At 36.5% G+C, this 18402-nt stretch overlaps 1 protein-coding gene across 1 annotated transcript; it reads right to left on the reverse strand.

Annotated features, from left to right (window-relative positions):
* Positions 1-13325: 13325 nt before the first annotated feature.
* LOC108736521 (vasotab-like) lies at positions 13326-17697 on the reverse strand. The gene is made up of 5 exons (XM_025974004.1): positions 17653-17697; positions 17391-17567; positions 16332-16364; positions 14490-14571; positions 13326-13513 (listed from the first exon to the last, which is right to left on the reverse strand). The coding sequence occupies exons 1-4, from the start codon at positions 17678-17680 to the stop codon at positions 14519-14521; spliced, it is 291 nt and encodes a 96-aa protein (XP_025829789.1). The 5' UTR covers positions 17681-17697; the 3' UTR covers positions 13326-13513; positions 14490-14518.
* Between the last annotated feature and the right edge of the window lie 705 nt (positions 17698-18402).

The raw sequence follows: 18402 nt of genomic DNA on the forward strand, positions 1-18402 counted from the left end.
CAAAAATACCCTGTATATACTAAAATTTAAATTGTAAGTTCCCAATCGGATTGTTTATTATTTTGCCACGGAATGTTTGTTTATTCCTACAATCGTCAGTTGTTTTCCGACGGCTTCTCCAGAGGTCTCGACTGAGAGTCGTATTTGGCCTGATTTGTTTAAATTAGCGAGTGTTTATAATATATTACATCTAGCAGTGTAAGATTTAGTTTTGATAAGGAAGTAATAATTCAACAAATATGTCCACTAACATGCACTGATTTATTGCTTCAATACACAATTCCTCACACTAGTAATCAGGTAACGAATATGGCCTTTAACAACTGTCTTTTAACAATTATCACTAGCGGCCAAGTTATCCAGGCAGTCTTTATCATCTGAATAATGTAAAAAGCTGACGGGCGGTGGCTTAGCCGAAATTTGTTTACAAATTCCAGGCCGATATGATGTATATTTTTAACAATAGTAATACAGGAATCAAATCCTCACTCATTTAAAATAAATTTAGTTTCTCAGTCCATTATTAAGGCTAAAACGGAAGCACCAAGCACAGCACGAGTTCCCAGTGTGGTTTTATATTTATCATAGGTAACATATATGAGAATAAGTCTGCCCCACAACACATTAGACAAACTCCAATAAGAAGTGGGCATTATCGGTCCCAGTTGTTACCACCAACCTTTCACACGCTTGGCGATTCGCCACTTACATAAGTGTTATCCACTTTTCCGTTTGGGCGAATGCGGTCACAGCTTTTGCACCCCGTCTTCTTTATCCTTCTCGTAAATCATTAAAGGTTGTTAAAGGTGTATGTTTGGAGTACGGCACTGTACGGGTGCGAAACATAGACAATGGGCGCGGAGGAAAAGAAAAGGTTAGAAGCGTTCGAAATTTGGTGTTACAGGCGAATGATGAGGATACCGTGGATAGAGAAGGTTAGAAATGATGAGGTATTAGAAAGAGTAAGAGACCAGAGAACTTTATGGAAGTCAATAAGAAATAGGCGAGATAGGTTAGTAGGACACCTTCTCAGGCATGAGGGTCTAGTCAGAGCCATATTAGAGGCAGAAACGGAAGTTAGGAGTGGTAGAGGTGGACCGAGATTAGATTACTGTTCGCAAATAGTTAAGAATATGGGTTGCTCTAGCTTTAGGGAAATGCGAAGATTAGCGCAGGATAGCAAAAATAGTGGAGGTACGTGTCCAACCAGTCATACGACTGACGACCTTATGATGATGATGATAAAATCATCGACCTCGTATTTATCGTTATAAAGCAATTTCATTACCCGAAGCAGATCTTTGTATTTGGGTAGTAACTTCCTGCGTACCCCGGTACATTATCCTCTGGTTATTAGTAACCATACAAATTTTGCCTGCATTAAATTTTTTTGTAAAATTTTTTCAATAGAAATTTCAATTCGATTTTGCGTTCGTCTTTTATATTGCCAGAACGTATTAGATCATAGATTGATGGAAGTACTTGTTTTTTTTGGATTCATTTCCAAGGTTCAGTAGCATCACATTTGGTGAGTTTATAAAGTAGCGTCCTGTTATGCAGTTGTCTATCATGTAGTTGTACATTATGTAATCGTTTAGCTGCACCGAGACATTCAACATCGCACTAGGTTGTTCTAGAGGCACGTGTAACAACGTTTCCGATTGTTTTCCGTCTTTAATAACTACTCACATCATTTTGACTACGTTCATTTTTCTTGTTCGAGCTAGAGATGAGTATTGGTAGTGGTATTGGTCTTGTTCTTCTTATTCTTCTTAGGTTTTATTCTATTTTAGTGGTGATCTTGCTCAAAAACATCTAATGTTGGTCTCCGTCTTGGTCTTGTTGATATAGACTCGGTTTTAGCCTTGGTCTTGGTCGTGCGTGTTAAGTGTTTGTCTTACTCATTTAATCTGATATTTACGTACAATCTTACATATTAATTAGTTTTCTCATACCCAAAGAATTTGATAAGTAATAGTTCCATTATTTCTTCGTTCTTCAAGTAAGGGAACACATCATATGATATATTTGGGCGATTCTACGTTAAGAGATTGTCTGATATTAAGAAAAGTGGCGTGATATAAATATTGTAATGTTCGTGGGTGAACAAAATTAACTTTTAAGACTGATAACGACAAAACTATTTATTTACACTAATTATTGAAGAACTTAAAAACACTATCAAGTTATTACTAAACTTAGGTGATGAATTATTCTATTTATTTACACTGCTCACTATTCACTGCGCTATTTATTTCACTGCTATCACTGTCAATTTATTTCTCGATTCACTTCTGCAACGGTCAATTTATTTCTCCCCCTTCTCGGCGATCGTCTCTTCTTTAAATACTCTTGTTTCCTTTCTGGAACCCTCTAGAAACATCCGGACCGTTCCGTTTTACTTTGAACTGTTTATGCTTTCCCAGAACACACACATTTACACATATGGCGCACATGACGAAAGGCGCCCGCAACTAGTCTGCGAATGGATAAGCCGTCCTCGCACACGTATACCCGATCGCACACGTATACCCGATCGCTCACAAACACGCTCGTGCTCGCTACACTGCCCCCTCCTTAAGAATGTTTCGTCCCGAAACATTTTCACTTTCAGTTTCGCAGGATCATGCCGGAATCTGCAGTTCTCGCTTTCATGACATCCGCTCCGAGAATAGAAGTAACAGTCCACAATCTTCTCATTATTGGTCCTAATCGGGTTATTACAAACCAAAATGTCTATTCCAGTACGGCGGAACAGGACTTCGATCATGTTCCGTACGATCCTCCAATCTAGGTTGTCCAGTCCACAACCAAGCTTCGGAATCAGCAGCTTCTGTAGGTTATTCTCCAGAAGATGCCCGCGGAGTTCCATTACTGCGTCCCAAAGGTGTCTATAAGTTGGGTTAATCAGAGCATTTTCCTTTAGTTACCAGGTAATAGATATTGCGTCGTCCGCCAGACAGGCACAACAGTCTTCTTCCCTTCTGTACTTGGTCACTCGGACGAGATACCACGGCTCATTCTGAGATCCTTTGAAACTCAATGGGCCAGAGAATATTCCTCGGATATAGCAAAAAAGTCTCGCCGGATTTCTGGCGTTACTCCAAATCTCCTGTTAACATGGGGGCCTTCCTTCATGAACACTTAGAATGTGGGCTTGGAAGGAATAGTTCTTAATAATCTGGCCCGCGCCTGCTCCTCATTTGCACCGGCGAATGGAGCCAAGCGATTAAAATGGACTACCCGACTACTATCGGCTTCCCATTTGGAGTTTTCTTAATTCGGTAGATCACGTCGTTAATCCTCTTCACTATCTCATAGGGTCCTGCCCAAATCTGTTGGAACTTAAGTGATAGTCCACGGCGACGATGACAATACAACCAAACAAGATCTCCAGTTTGGTAACCACCTGCTGTAGCCTTGATATCGTAGTTTTCTTTAATCCTGTCACTAGCAATCTGCGTATGCAGACAAATCGACTCGTGGATATCTTTAAGCTTTCTTCGGAGGTTGGTAACATAATCTTCTCCAGCCAAGTCATCTCCTGATTTACAGCCGAATTTGAGGCCACAAAGTAGTCGCAACTACCTTTCAAAAAGGACACTGGCAGGTGTTTGGCCAGTCGTTTCGTGGACAGATGAACGGTATGCCATTAAGAATAAAGGCAAATAGCGGTCCCAGTCCCTTTGGTGATCAGACACTACCTTGAAGAGATATTTAATCAAGGTCCGGTTCATTCGCTCAACCATGCCGTCCGATTGTGGATGGAGTGGAGTAGTTCGATTTTTCTTTATTCCTAGGAGCTCGCATATTCCACGGAATATAGCCGATTCGAAATTCCTCCCTTGATCTGATTGCAACTCCAAGGGTACCCCAAAACGACTGATCAACTCTTTCACCAGCTCCTCAACTATGGTTTCCGACTCTTGGTTCGGAAGGGCATAGGCTTCAACCCACTTGGTAAAATAGTCCATAACGACCACGATGTACTTGTTACCTTTCTCGGACTGTGGGAATGGACCGGCTACATCGATTACGATTGGTTTGCAGGGGCCACCGACATTGTTTTGACGCATTGGCGCCCTTGGCCTTTTCTGTGGTCCATTACTCGCGGCACAGGTGGTACACTTCTTACACCAATTCTTGACATCTTCCAGGTCACCCAATAAAATCGCTCGCGAACTTTCCCTAGCGTCTTATTCACTCCAAACTGGCTACCAGATGGTCCATAATGAAGGTACTGCAACACCTCTCTAACAGGCTTCAGGATGACATCCTCCAAAACCATTGAGTCTCACTGAGCCCATAACGATTTCATTACTTGGGTACAGGAAGAAATTTGCTGCCATGTTGGTCGTTTTCCATTCCATCACCTTTTTCAAGTCTGGGTCGTTTTCTTGGTTGTGTTTTATATTTTCAGGTAACCACTCGTCATCGATTACCGTGACGCGTCGAATTGCCACTTCATTCTTTTCCACTCGATCACACTGCTTGCAGTCTGTTTGACAAGATCTTCTGGAAAGTGCATCGTCATTCTTGTGTCCGGTTCCAGGCCGGTGCTCTACGTCAAAATCATATTCCTGTAGATTCTCAATCCATCGAGCTACCCGGCTCTCCGGATTTTTGAAATTTAGAAGTCACTTTAAAGCTGCATGATCGGTGCGTAGGGTGAATTTTTGTCCATACAGGTATTTATAAAAATGTTCTACACCTTTGAATACAGCCAGCATCTCTCGCCTAATGACACAGTAGTTTCTTTTGGCTTTTGGTAAGGTCTTGCTAAAATAGCCGATTACCTTTTCTTGACTATCTTGTAACTGCGAAATAACGGCTCCCATTCCCACATTGCTGGCGTCGGTGTCCAAAATAAACATTCCATTGGGCCGAGGATATACCAGTACGGGGGCTGTGACTAATGCCTGCTTCAAAGTGTCAAATGCCGTTTGACAATCCGAATCCCAATGAAATTTGCGGTCACTTTCGGTTAAACGTGTCAAAGGTTTGGCGATATTGGCTAATCCATAAACATAATGACGATAATACGTGCACAATCCCAGGAAGCTTCTTATGTCGTGGATATTTTCATGCACTGGCCATTTCTTTACGGCCTTTATCTTCTCTGGATCCACGGCCACGCTCTTCGCTGATACAACATGTCTCAAGTAAGAAACTTCTTCGCGGAAAAGGTGGCACTTTTTCGGACTGAGTTTCAAATTAGCCTCACGTAACCTCTGGAATACCGCTTGCAAATTTTGCAGGTGTTCATTAAAGATGCTTCCAATCACTATGATGTCATCCAAGTAAATCAAGCAAGTTTTTCCAATTTGATCACTCAAGATTTTATCTATCAACGTTTCGAACGTCACCTGGGCATTGCATAACCCGAAAGGCATACCTGTAAATTGCCATAGGCCCGTGCGGATCGTGAATGCGGTCATTTCTTCCGCTCTTCAAATTGAATGTGGAAAACATTTTCGAGCCAGAAAGCATATCCAAGATGTTATCAATCCGTGGTAGTGGATAACTGTCTTTCTTGGTTACGTTGTTGAACTGTCGGTAATCCACATGAAAACGGGTTGTCCCATCCTTCTTCTTTACCAATACTACCGGAGATGTCCATGGACTTGAGGGTGGCTTAATTAGGCCGGTCTCCTGCATTTCGTGGATTATTCGCTTTGCTTCTTCCTTTTTAGCCAGGGGCAATCGTCTAGGTCTTTGAGGAATAGGCTGCGCGTTACCGGTATTGATTTTGTGTTTTACGATATTGGTCCTTTCTCTACCATTCTTGTCAGTCTCAAAGACGTCGACATTCTGACAAAGTAGATGTTGCACTTTGCATTTCCTCTCACTAGTTAGATTCCTATAATATCTGTCTATCACTCCACTTACTTCATCAGGTAATGTTTCAAAATTTACCTGCTGTTGAGGTCTAGCACTTGGGGTAGGAGTACTTTTCCTATACTGCCTCCTCGTATGACCTAGTTCGTCGCAATTCCAACATCTTAGCTTTCGGGTTTCTTTATCGAACTTGGAAATTATTCGGCAGACGGTTTTTTCTAGAGATTCTGACGAATCCTAGTCTTCACGCAGTAGCCGAACACTTTCCTGTTTATTATAGGCCCATTTAACAGTTTCGTACTCTAATGCACGAGCCAATGCATCAGCTAGCGTTTTAGGTCGGTCAAGGCGTAACCTTTCCATCAATTCTTCTGGCGTATTAGGATAGGCCAGTCGAGACAGTTTCGCAATATCGGCCTCGAATTCTTGTAGAGATTCCGTTGATTTCTGCTGAAGGGTTTTCAGTTGGATGTGATACACCGCTGTTAAATGAGCCTCGCCGTAGTGCAGTTATAATCGTTTTACCAACTGTTCATAATCCGTCTATTCTTCCGGGGAAAGGGTGTTCAAAATGTAACATGCATCTCTACGAAGCGCAACGGTCAACGCAGTGGCTTTTTCTTCAGGCGCCCAGTTATTCGCCTTAGCCGCCGCCTCGAATTGCTTGTGGTAGGTGGCCCACGTTAAACGTTGGTGATTTTACTCGTGTTCTTGACTCTATACCGCTTCCTTGGCTGATTTGGCTGACTTCGTTGAGTGTACCAGATGCGCCAACATCCCCTTCGATTTGTTTTGTCATCTTCTCTTCCTTTAAATACTCTTTTGTTTCCTTTCTGAAACCCATTTACACACATTTACAAATACGGCGCACGTGAAGAGAGGCGCCCGCGGCTAGTCGGCGAATCGATAGGCCTGCACACACACGTATGCCCTATCGCACACAAACACGCTCGTGCTCGCTACAATATTTAAAAAATGTCTTTTTCCGAAGTTGTACTATGTAATCAAGTATTTTGTATACCACTTTAAGATGGCCAGTCAATTAATTAATTTTTACATGTTTTTTAAAGGGCCAGGGGAGTTACTCTATATTGGGTAGAGACATAAAGGAGAAGGTAGGATACCTTACTGTACAGGGGAGATAAAAAGTCATTCTTTTTTTAAGAATAAACTTTATTTATACATTTTGTTTGTGATAGTTTATAACTATCAAATCAGACTTTTAAATCTTTATACAGTTTTCTTAGTATAACTTGAATTATTAAACTTACAACAATAACATTCCTTAGTATCTACATAAACAAAAATCACATAATAATTTATTTTTCTCTTAAAAAAAAACTTCTTAGAGCTTCTATTTGAAACAAAGTAAATTATGATTAATTGCACATAAGTTGCAAAAAACCAAACAAACTTATAGGAACTTTCATTTATAAAAATATCATTAAAACATTTAAATATAAAAGATAGCAAATCAGATCACGCCTGTTCAAAGACGGTAATACCTTTGTCAAAAGCATAATAAAGCTGCTGCCCTTTGATTTTTATCTTGGGGACTGGTATGATTTCTATGATCTGGTGCCATTTGATGAAAGAAATATCATTGTCATCAGTTTTGAAATTTCACCAATACAAATTCGCCATTTTAAATTCTTTTTTTCCCCAGATGTTGAGAGTTGTGGTTCGTCTTCAAAGTGACTTTTCCTCTCGGAAACTGATGCGTTAAATGTCTGAGAAGATATTTGAAGCTGCTTCGTGTTTTTAATATACCAACAGCGAAACCCGGCGTTGCTCGGGTTAAAATACATCGCATATTTAATAGTACATAAAATATTGAAGGATCCACTTTTTAACGTAAATAATATAGATTTCTATCTTAGATATCACCCTGTACTTTTATTAAATTTCTGAATAGTAGTAGATCGAGAATATTCTAGAATATTTGGACAAAATCTAGAAAATTGTAGAAATCCTTGATAATTAATTGCGGACATTTTTCCAGATCATTCCTATTTCTAGATTTTTCTGGAGCATTTTGATCGATTTTAACAGTTTCATACAATTTGGAATTTCTAGATCATTCCAAAAATTTTTAGATCCGTCTAAAACATTCTAGATTGATTGCAACAGTTGCACACATTCTGGAGTTTTCAGGATCATTTCAGAAATTTTTAGAACTTTCCAAAAGGTCTCATAAGGACAGATATATATTTTTTTACATTTTCGCCACCCACTTCTACCCACCGCGACCAAACTCCCTTACATTCAGCAGGAGGCCAAGGGGTATTTTCCACACCAATGGAAAGTTGATAGGAGTTGGTGGTGATAGAGAAAACCCTGTTTTTACGTACGCACATTAGCATTTTATATATATATTTAGATATTTAGATTAGTGACGCTAGTGATTCGTCGATGAATTCAGTTTCAGGCCCATACACATCATCAATATGCAGGCGCGGTTTCGCATTAATGGTGACGAAATCTAGAGTACCGAGCACAAAATGATTGCAGACCTCAAGATCACAGAAACAGCTTAAGCTCTTCATTGTCAAGTGATTGAGACGAAATATACTTCCTGTAACTTGACTGACCTTCATAGTGCCTGAGAAAGCTTTTAAATTTCCGGTTGCTTCAAGTTCTACTTGTTTATTTGGAATATTGTCGTCTTCAATGGTCAAAACTTATATTGGGACAGTTTTTCTGAAGGGCGTTCGTCAAATCTTCCAGCGACGAAATGTCGTTACCAGTTGCAACAAGGCTATGCGCGGTCCTTTTGCACGTCGCACCTACTCCATCAGAAGCACCCTTGCTGTGACTGGCCTCTTGGTAATTCCATGTGAAATTTACGAGATTTGGAAAAAAATCTTGCAATATTGTTGCGAATGTATGAAACATAATTTTATTACGGTATTGTGTGACCGGTCCATCACTTAGGAAATGCAAGTTTTCAATTTGTTTAGGAAGGTTGTCGAGTATAAGCTCTAAATGTGCCCAAATTGCTGATGGTGTGTGTGACAAATTTTTTGATAATGTGCAATAACAAGAGCATTTTAACTCACCATCCTTTTGTTTGGTTGTAAACCATCACCGTATGGATGCTGAGTTGCTCTCGATCCTCCAGAATGGAACGACTGCACTTCTTCAGCGTATTTAGTTTGATAATTTTCACTAAAGTCATTGTGAATAATAGCATCTTACTCTGTCAGGGTTTTCTTTTTTGATTTTATAGCCATATATTGATGCACTATATTGAACTCGTGCCGAAGAAATATTTCTATTTTACTTTCCAACTCTGAAATTAAATCTCGAGGGTATATTTTTATTGTGCTTTTTACGCACTTTTTAATTTTTCGCGTCATTTTAGTTTTTGCATCGACATAATCTTGAGGTACAGATTACCACTTTTCATAGAGTAGTGGAATTGAATCATTAAATTCTTTATAGCAAAGTGTGTTGTTTTTACAGGTCTCACGATGTTCCGAAAGACATTTTTCATTATATCTATCGCAACAAATCGTATTTAGAAGACCCACGTGGTTCAATACTTGGTATTATCATTTTTGGTGTAGACAATTCAACATTAAATCGAAGTTTCTGTGCGTTATACACAAGCATGTGTTACGTTTGTCAAAGCGTGGCTGGACAGCCCAAAAAGGACGGAATTTTAATGCTGGATTTCGCTATGAAACGTTCGTATAATTTTGTTAAGGTGTCCAACAAAACTTGCTTCTGTTTTCTTACTCCTTGTTTTGTTACGACGTCTTTTTTTCCGGCGCACACTCTACTATTTGAATCTTCTTCCATGAAATTTTCAATTATTTTTCTCAAAACTGTAGATTTTTTTCTCGTGTCTCGCTTTGGTTCTGTTAATGTTAATTCCGCTTTTATTTTATTTATAGGTTTCAATATATTTTCTTTTCCTAAAACTGTATTTTGTCACTAGTTTTCCACTTATGATTCTATTAAACAATCTTTTCTCTTTTTGAGTTGAAAGATCAACAAAATTTGTTTATAATTGTTGTGAAAGAACTTCTCCACATAACAGTTTTTTCCTGATAACATCTCTCAATTTTGGTGAATTAAATAAGTTGTTTACTTTTGAGTTTGGAGTTACCTCTTTATTTGGTATTTTTGATCTTTTGAATCGTTTTTTGTAACATTGCACCATTAGTTGATGTTTAGCGATTTGAGGTGCCTGTGTCTTTATTAATAAATTTCTTGCTCGCCTTACACGGACTGAAATTGCCGTCCAGCTTGCGCTCGTCGGTTAACATTTTCGTTATGAGGTGAAGAAACCCCATTGTCTGAATTACGTGGGCTTACAGAAGCATTACTAATATCTTGAAGTGTTAAACGTTCTTTTCGCAGTCTTGCCTTTTCTCTCCATAACTTTCTAGCTTGTCGTTTTTCTCTGGGTGTCATTTGGTTAACAGTCTTAATAGTTCCTCTCTCTTTTTCTCTTTCATATTTCTTCTTGTTTTTTTCCTTTTGTTGCGAATAACTTTCTGCCAAACGCTTCTTTTTCGAGACGTTCTTCACAAGTTTGTTGTTTTCGTGGAGCCATAACCTAAAGAAACATGAAAGGCCCTATTTTTATTCGCAGGCGCCACTTTTATCCCACTTCCCACACTGGACTTATGGTCTCTCCCCTGGCGTCTCATGAGGCAGGAGAATACGGCAGGGGAGTGAAATTTTCACCAAAAGCGAATACAATCAAAAGAGTATGTTTTGTTAAGAAAAAACGAAGGAACACGGTAAACTACGCAGAGATTAAAGTAAATACACATCACAAACAAAGTTTTACTTTTAATAACAAAGGATTAAAACTTACCAGCGTAGATACTACATTCATCGATACATCCGCAAATGCCGAGACGAGTGATCGAACTGTCCGCCAATGAGAGCACGCGAGTGGGTCGCGGCTTGTTTGCTGTTAACTTCACATCAAAGCCAGTGCTTTGAGATTTAAATTTTCAAAGACACGTACAGGTCGGACAGAGGAAGCTGGCGGAAATTTTAAAATGGCGTGGATGCGCGGTGGCAAAAGTAGACAGTTTTAGATATAAAAATTACAGCCCTCTTTCTTCAGTATCCCTCTCAGGGGCGTAGATTAAATATTTAAAAGAAGGGATCAATTTGCAAAATTAAATTAAAAAATTAACTTATTCGGTTGGTTTTCTTGTTGTAGATAGTTAAGGTTTATATAAAAAAAGTAGGCGCAATAATTTAGTTTAACGTGATTTATATAAATGTTATGTTAGATAAAGAGCAAAGAATTGATATACAAATAGAGGAACTTAATTCCGATAAGAGCAATGAATGTGAAAACCAACTACAAAACAAACAAAAGCATTGGCTTTACTTTTTCATTCCAAGTCACCACTGAAGATGCCGTCAGCAAAGAAAAGCGAAACGTCTGGAAAAGCAAGACCATGGCCAAAAAGCCCAGAAGAAAACACAGCATGTAATTCATATTAGTTAAAATTCAGTGCTGCTACTTATCGAGTTTATGGTATTAAATAAAACAAAACTGTTACAAACAAACTTTTCTTGATTTAATTTGGGCAAATTTATAAATAATGCTGTTGATATCGACTTCACGGAGTAAATCATGTTCAATATTCATTAAAGTTCCCCGTTTAATTTAGCAGTATTGCCAACTTGTGTGTAGTGCGGTGCGAAACATGATTTTTGGTATGACCAGCAGATAGAAAAATAATATTATAGTTGATCATTTTGATGCAAATATTTTCTTCTTAGTAATTGTGAGTTGTGACTAAATCTAATATATAAATTATACTTTTTTATAGTCAGAAAACGTTGCTGCGAGGGGCCCGCAGCATTTGCTGCTGTTGCTTCGTGGCGAATCCGGCACTGTTAAAATTTAGTATGACATTTCATTTTAAGAATTGCGCATAAAAATTAATTGTACTTTTGAAATATGTTTATTATATCTTCATTACATTTTCAATGTCTCAAAACTTCACTCATTTCCAAACGAACGATATATCACAAACCATAATATACATATTAAAAAAATATTTCTTGCAAACTATGCATTTAGAAGCCTAAACAATTAGGTATGCGCGCATGCATCCAAACACCACAAATAAACTTACCGTATTCTAAAATGAAATATAGTGCAGATTCTTATAACTAAAAGAAATATTTTGATAAAATTTATGTTTGTATTTGGAAAAAGAAACAAGTAGTGGTGAACCGCATTATAATATAAAAAGCATTGCAAAGGATTTGTAAATTAAAAAAAATAAAACGTGTAATTATACAACACGCTACTGAAGTGAAACTTCTTCAAACACACAAACATACCGAGATAGGGGTTAAGGATCCAATACTGGTAGGAAATATACTATGGAATGTCTTTATATACAACAATCATAGCTTTTTTGTAATTAGACAATACTAACCGGCCGGTACCGCCGCAACCGCTAAGACTCTGCATTTTAAGTCTGTAATATCTTCGAAAATATTCATTTAAATTAAATGCTGTAAAGGGCCATTTAAAAGTACTTAATTCGATAAGGATTAATGCTGTATTGCTTAAAATCGCTTCATAAATAAGCCATTATTTCTCGTAAAAAGTAAAGGATAAGACATGGCTATTGTGTGTTATCCTTAAGAGATAGACATATACCTGTACGGACTTTTTTGTAGACCTTTTTAGGGTGTACAATACTGTAATACATTATTTTGATCTATCTCGTAGGGTTCAGCCAGCGTTTGCAATGTAAGGGCAAAAAAATGTATTTATTTACGACATCACAATACAAACTATCAGTGTTTCTCTACTATATTATACATGTATTATACATATAAACCTTCCTCTTGAATTACTCTATCTATTAAAAAAACCGCATTAACATCCGTTGAGTAGTTTTAAAGATCTAAGCATACATAGGGACAGACAGCGGGGGAAATGCGTTGCATAATTTCGTTACATAGCAATTCGCATGAAACGAACTTACCCTACCGTGCGTAAGGAAGTTTCACTTCAAAATGTTTTGCCACAAAAATACTCCGTGCATTTACACTGCACTTAATGCAGTTACTTTTAAAGACAATTATCTAATGATTTGATTCAATGTTATATTCTATTAAACAAAACGCATACATAAAGTATTCTTCGAATCTCATTGAAATTTGTAATAAAGTTATAAAAAAAATTCCACATTCCACGTAAATGACAAGATAAACGATCTACATATATTTTTTATCGTGTCTAAAGATTATGAGTCTGAATTCTTTACAGAAGATTATTAATACTGTTTCGAGAAAAAGGGCGTACTTTTTTTTTTAGTTTAATTAACCGAAGCCGTACAGGCGGTTTGATAACTTTATCATTTCATTGTCTTAAACGGTTCGAAATAAAAATTATCAAATGTAGATTAAGAAAACACAGCTCATTTGAACGTAACGCTCAACCACACTGTAAATGAAATTAGATTAGGACTAATGACAACATTCAGTCGAAGCTACTGATTCTTTATTTAAACTTTACAATTCACCATCACCTTGTCATTTGAGAATAAAGTTAATTTCTTTTAAAAATCTGAGTATGTAATCCTATTTTGTAAATACAACTTAAAGTAATTAACATTTTATACTATAAAATTGTTGTTGTCATTGCGTTTGTCTTCGTAAGTTATATAAATCTCTGTAAGATAAGAAAAGCATTTTAGATGAGGTATTATTTATAAAACGGAACAATCAGAGCCAAAAAAGGGTGAAATACATCTATTTACCACATAAAATTTAGAAGCGTTGGAAATGTAGTATAACAAGCGAATAAACAGGAGGAGAAAAGATGTTACTGTGGAAGTCAACGAGAAATAGGCGAGATAGGTTTGATTTGGTTAGGTTAGATGTTACTATAGACCAGAGCCGGGCAAACTTTAACTTCGTAGGAGCCGCTACCTGAGATTAGTTTGAGTCACTCCATACCCTTCAATGAGTACGAGAGAGTAAGCAGTAATGACCCATATTGCTTTCTCTTTTTCTTCTCCCTTCCACTCCCATATCAAGCCCCTTCATCCCGTAGACGAGCGAAGCCTCTCTCGCAACTTAAATAATACTTACGAAAATTTTCGTTACTACGTTTGCAATACTATTGGCTTTGGCTATGGAAGAGAGGACTCACCGACGAAATGGAAGGGATAAGAAAAGGAAAGAATCATCTCACTCGTACTAGGAGGATCAATGAGGAGCTCCTTGGTTATACCTGAAGAGCTCTCGGAAGTCAAAAGAGCCGAGTTTGCCCGGCTCTGCTATAGACGTCAACGGGAAATAGACGAGATAGGTTGGTTTGGTTAAGTTAGGTTGGTAGGTTAGGTAGGACACCTTCTCAGGCACGAAAGGATTATTACAGAAATATTAAAAGCAGACAAAGGATTTAAGAGAACTAGAGGTAGACCTATATTAGATTACTGGTCACAAATTATTCTAGTTTTAGGGAAATAGGAAGATTTTCTCAGGATAGGAAAAAGTGGAGGTGCGTGTCTAACTAGTCTTAGGACTGGCAACCTTATGATGATGATGATAAAGTTTATTTCACCTGTTTTGGGCCTGATTGCTCCACGTATTATTACTGCAAAGGGAAGAAATGGAATCTAATTATTTGAAGTGTTACGTACTTTAAACTGTTCCATAAACACTGATATCATTATTTTCCTAATATGACACTCGGTCCGGTTTCTAAGTCTGGTTGTACAACTCCTGTTGACAGAAAGATATTTGTTATACTTCATACTTGTTTATACTTTTTACTCCGCCATTTTGTTAAAAAGGGTTTATCGTTTGGTGACACTCGAATTGAGCACAGAGCGTAAGCAGGTAAACAAGTAATTATCGAGGGTTTGTTTGTCAAGAAAGGAATTGAGCACAGGGATCATACAGGTAGCAAATAAAAATACCTATGATAAGAACAACATTAACGTTGTTATGTTGCCAAATATAACTGGTTTATACAAAGAAAAGACAGTTGTAGGTATATGATTACCATATTTATTTGGACTGCCTTTTCTACCTCCAGATGAAGTGGGTAACTATTTTGTTGGTGATTCTATGAGTGACAAGTCCGAAAACAATTGTTGAGTTGAAGCTTTTCTGGATTGTTTTGTTGATACGTATATAGACGACTTTTCAATCTTTCCTCCCAGAATTTGGGCCGAACAGTCTTCTAGTGCCTCTAAAACAACCAACACTTGCGAGGCATTCCATTCGAAATTTAAGAAGGAAAACGTCTCTTCGCACCTCAATATCTGTTCTTTTTTAAAGGTTCTGATTGAAATTCAAACAGACACATAAAAATAAATTCAATCAACCAACTTGAAGAAAAAATTAAGACGAAAAATACTCTTAAAAATCAATTTTATTGATCAAAAAATAAAACAACTAAATGATGGTGAAATATCAAGATACGACTATGTAAAATGTATTTCTTATAAAAATATCGTTAGTTAAGTTAATATTATGTNAGTTCAAAAAAGTTGTAAAAGACGATAGTTTTGTAAAATATTTAATTATTAACACTTAACACTTACTTTATACATATAACAATTATAATTATCTAGGTAGCTCTGAGAATCTCAATTTTAATGTGTGAAAGTTATTGGTTGCGAATGATGATAATGAATGTCTGTTGGTGAATACTTCTGAATGCTTGTTGTTGAATTGATGAATGAATTATTTTTAATGAATGATTTCGACCCTTAAATATACTTATAACTAGTTCCCTAACTGGGCGTAGCGAGCATTGTTTGGGGGTGCAAAAACGGTTTCGCTAGCAACAAGGTTATTACCCTTATCCAGGTACTTCTGTAAATATTTCGGAAAATAAAATTTGGAAACTACACCAATAACTATAAAACGTGACTGACAAAAGATACAAAATTTTACAATAGACGGTACTTCACAAATAAATAAAATTGAATTGAATAGCAGTTGAAACATCATAAACAAAATGCCTTTCTCACGCCGGCTATAGAATTTAAATTTGTACAAAAATTTCTATGAACAATAAAATAATACAATATTTATTGCATGAGATGCAACAATTGTATTAGAAAATTTACTTGTTTACCTACCTAGTGCTTCAAAAAACTCAAATCCCTACAGATATTTTAAAAGAAAGTAATACAATATTTATTGCATGAGATGCAACAATTCCATTAGAAAATTTACTTGTTTACCTACCTAGTGCTTCAAAAAACTCAAATCCCTACAGATATTTTAAAAGAAAGTTGGCAACATGGCTTGTGCTCAATTCGGGTGTTTATATAAACACATGCAGGTAAGAAAATCTTTGTGCTCAATTCAGGCGTCCGTTTGTGCTCAGTTCATGCTTATTAATCGTTTTTGTGCTCAATTCAAGTGCACCGTATCGTTTATTTATTCTTTATTTTACTTTTAGTTGAGCTATTGTCAAAGTTTTTACCGTTTTTTATAAACGTCACAGAATTTGCTTTCTATCTTACCTGGACAGACGTCTTCGCTTTCCAATTCGTAATCTGCAAAAAAAATATTGAGGTACATCAATACAGCATAGTTATAACAAAAAACTGCCTCCGATAACGAATACTTCATTTATAGTTACTTCATAAAGCACTTTAAAATGTATTGGAAATGAAATGATCATTTGGCGAAACATCTTAACAACAAATGTGAATTGGTTTGTGTTCGTTTCACAATTGTATTTCAATTTTTGACGGTCGTTTCAGTTAGTATACCAATTTCAAAAGAGTACTCACATTATAACCTAATCTATAATATAGATTCTGTTCTTAAATACTATTTCTATTTTACAAACAAATGTATAGTACCTTACCTTGTAGAAATATGTTAAAAAAAAAATTTTTTTCAGTCTGAAGATAGTTGAATAAACCGAAACGTAACAAAAAACATAAACTTGTTTCATTATATATAATATGGTCATTAAAAGCTTTTACAAGTGCTTAAAGTTGATGCTTCGTGTAGGACACGTATTTTCAATAGAAATTAAAAAAATATAAAATGGCCTTCGACAAACTTTATGTATCTTACTGCAAAATTGCAAACCTCTGTTCCAAGTATTAAACTCATGATATCTAGAGCCGATTAGCACTCTATGGCGCGTGTACTACTGAATCCCCTTAATGTATCGGCATCTTTTGAGCATGTACTGGTGATAAGTGCCGAGGCAGCTTTTATAAAAGATGTAACCGAGTGGACTAATTTAAAAATTCAAAACAAGAAAAAATCACTAAATTTTTTAAACTCTTGCCTAAGGCAGATTATAATGATAAATTGCGAATTTATCGATACATTTATTTTACTTTGATGCATATTGGTTTTATTTTGGAACCTTAGAACGTATCCCCTATGATTCCATACTAATTACCATTCCATATCCACGGTTTCTGTATTCGCGGAATATTTATGGAACGCATACATAATAAAGAGCTTTTACTGTAACTTAAATACTAAATGCTTCCATATAATATATTTTCTTATCTTAATCATATTCACTCTATTTTGTTTTTTATTTTACTACTCACCGTCTCCTTCGAAACAATTGTATTGGTCCAGTTCACACTCATTTGGGAAAGTTTTTTTATTGCCTTTTCCATTAATACCACAGACAGGTTGGTAGACGTCCAGACAAAGTGGACAATCTTCGTCTTTCTCTAATGATGCTGTTTCACCATAACTCCAGAATTGAGCCAAGAAAACGACTTCAGTAAAATAATGCAAAATTATTGTCATTGCAGTTCTATTAGGTACAAACAACAAAAAGAATAAATAAAGAAATTACTTTACCTAAAAGTAACGCTGCAAGTGTCTTCATACTGTTTCTTGATAAGAGAGGACCTAAAGTTAACAGAATAGTAAAGGTTGGTCTGTTTTATAGGTATTTGCTAATTTAATATATTTTTAAGGCATTATGAATTGATGATATAAAAACCAGAGCTGTCTCGAAGATTAAAAATTAAATGTTTTGAATTTGGCTAATTAAATAGTCCAAATACAAAAAAAAACGGTAANGAACCGGCGTCCTCCCAAATGCTAATCAATGGTGTAAATCTTTAGGCCATGCAGCTCGGTCAGACAGAATGGTCTTAACCTTGAAGGATCGAAGTTTTTACTAGTCGACGACCTGCATTACAAAGAATGTCATAGTGGAATGGTCTAGGACCTTTTAAACATGAATAATGCTAAAAAATAACCCCTCTACAAAATGTTCTTTTAGGTTTATTGTCTTTGAAACACGCTAAGGCGCAAGTATAGTATAATAACTTTTTCTGAAAAAAAAAAATTAAAAGGTTAGGATATGGACTGTGGTAGTTAAACTATTGAAACTGTTCATACCCTTAATTGACGCTATTTTTTTTTTTTAAATATTGTTAGAAGATATCCATTAGTCAACCGTGGAATGAAAAATTATTGTCATGTTTGAAAGGACACGTCTAAGAGGACATTACCATTATTGCAGCAATTTTTCGTTCATGAAAAGTAGGCCAAAGAAAGACAGGTTGATGGAAATCCGATTTGTAAAATTTTCACGTTGAA

Source organism: Agrilus planipennis, unplaced genomic scaffold (assembly GCF_000699045.2).
Source record: "Agrilus planipennis isolate EAB-ADULT unplaced genomic scaffold, Apla_2.0 scaffold130, whole genome shotgun sequence".
In the NCBI taxonomy this organism is placed as follows: domain Eukaryota; kingdom Metazoa; phylum Arthropoda; class Insecta; order Coleoptera; family Buprestidae; genus Agrilus; species Agrilus planipennis.

Excerpts from the sequence above, each read along its gene's own strand:
- LOC108736521 (XM_025974004.1), bottom strand. The coding sequence starts at position 17,680 with ATGAAGACACTTGCAGCGTTACTTTTAG. Across the intron at positions 17,568-17,652 it reads ACTTGCAGCGTTACTTTTAG|TCGTTTTCTTGGCTCAATTC; the intron begins GTAAAGTAATTT and ends ATTTTACTGAAG. Across the intron at positions 14,572-16,331 it reads AAGCGAAGACGTCTGTCCAG|GAGTTGTACAACCAGACTTA; the intron begins GTAAGATAGAAA and ends TTCTGTCAACAG.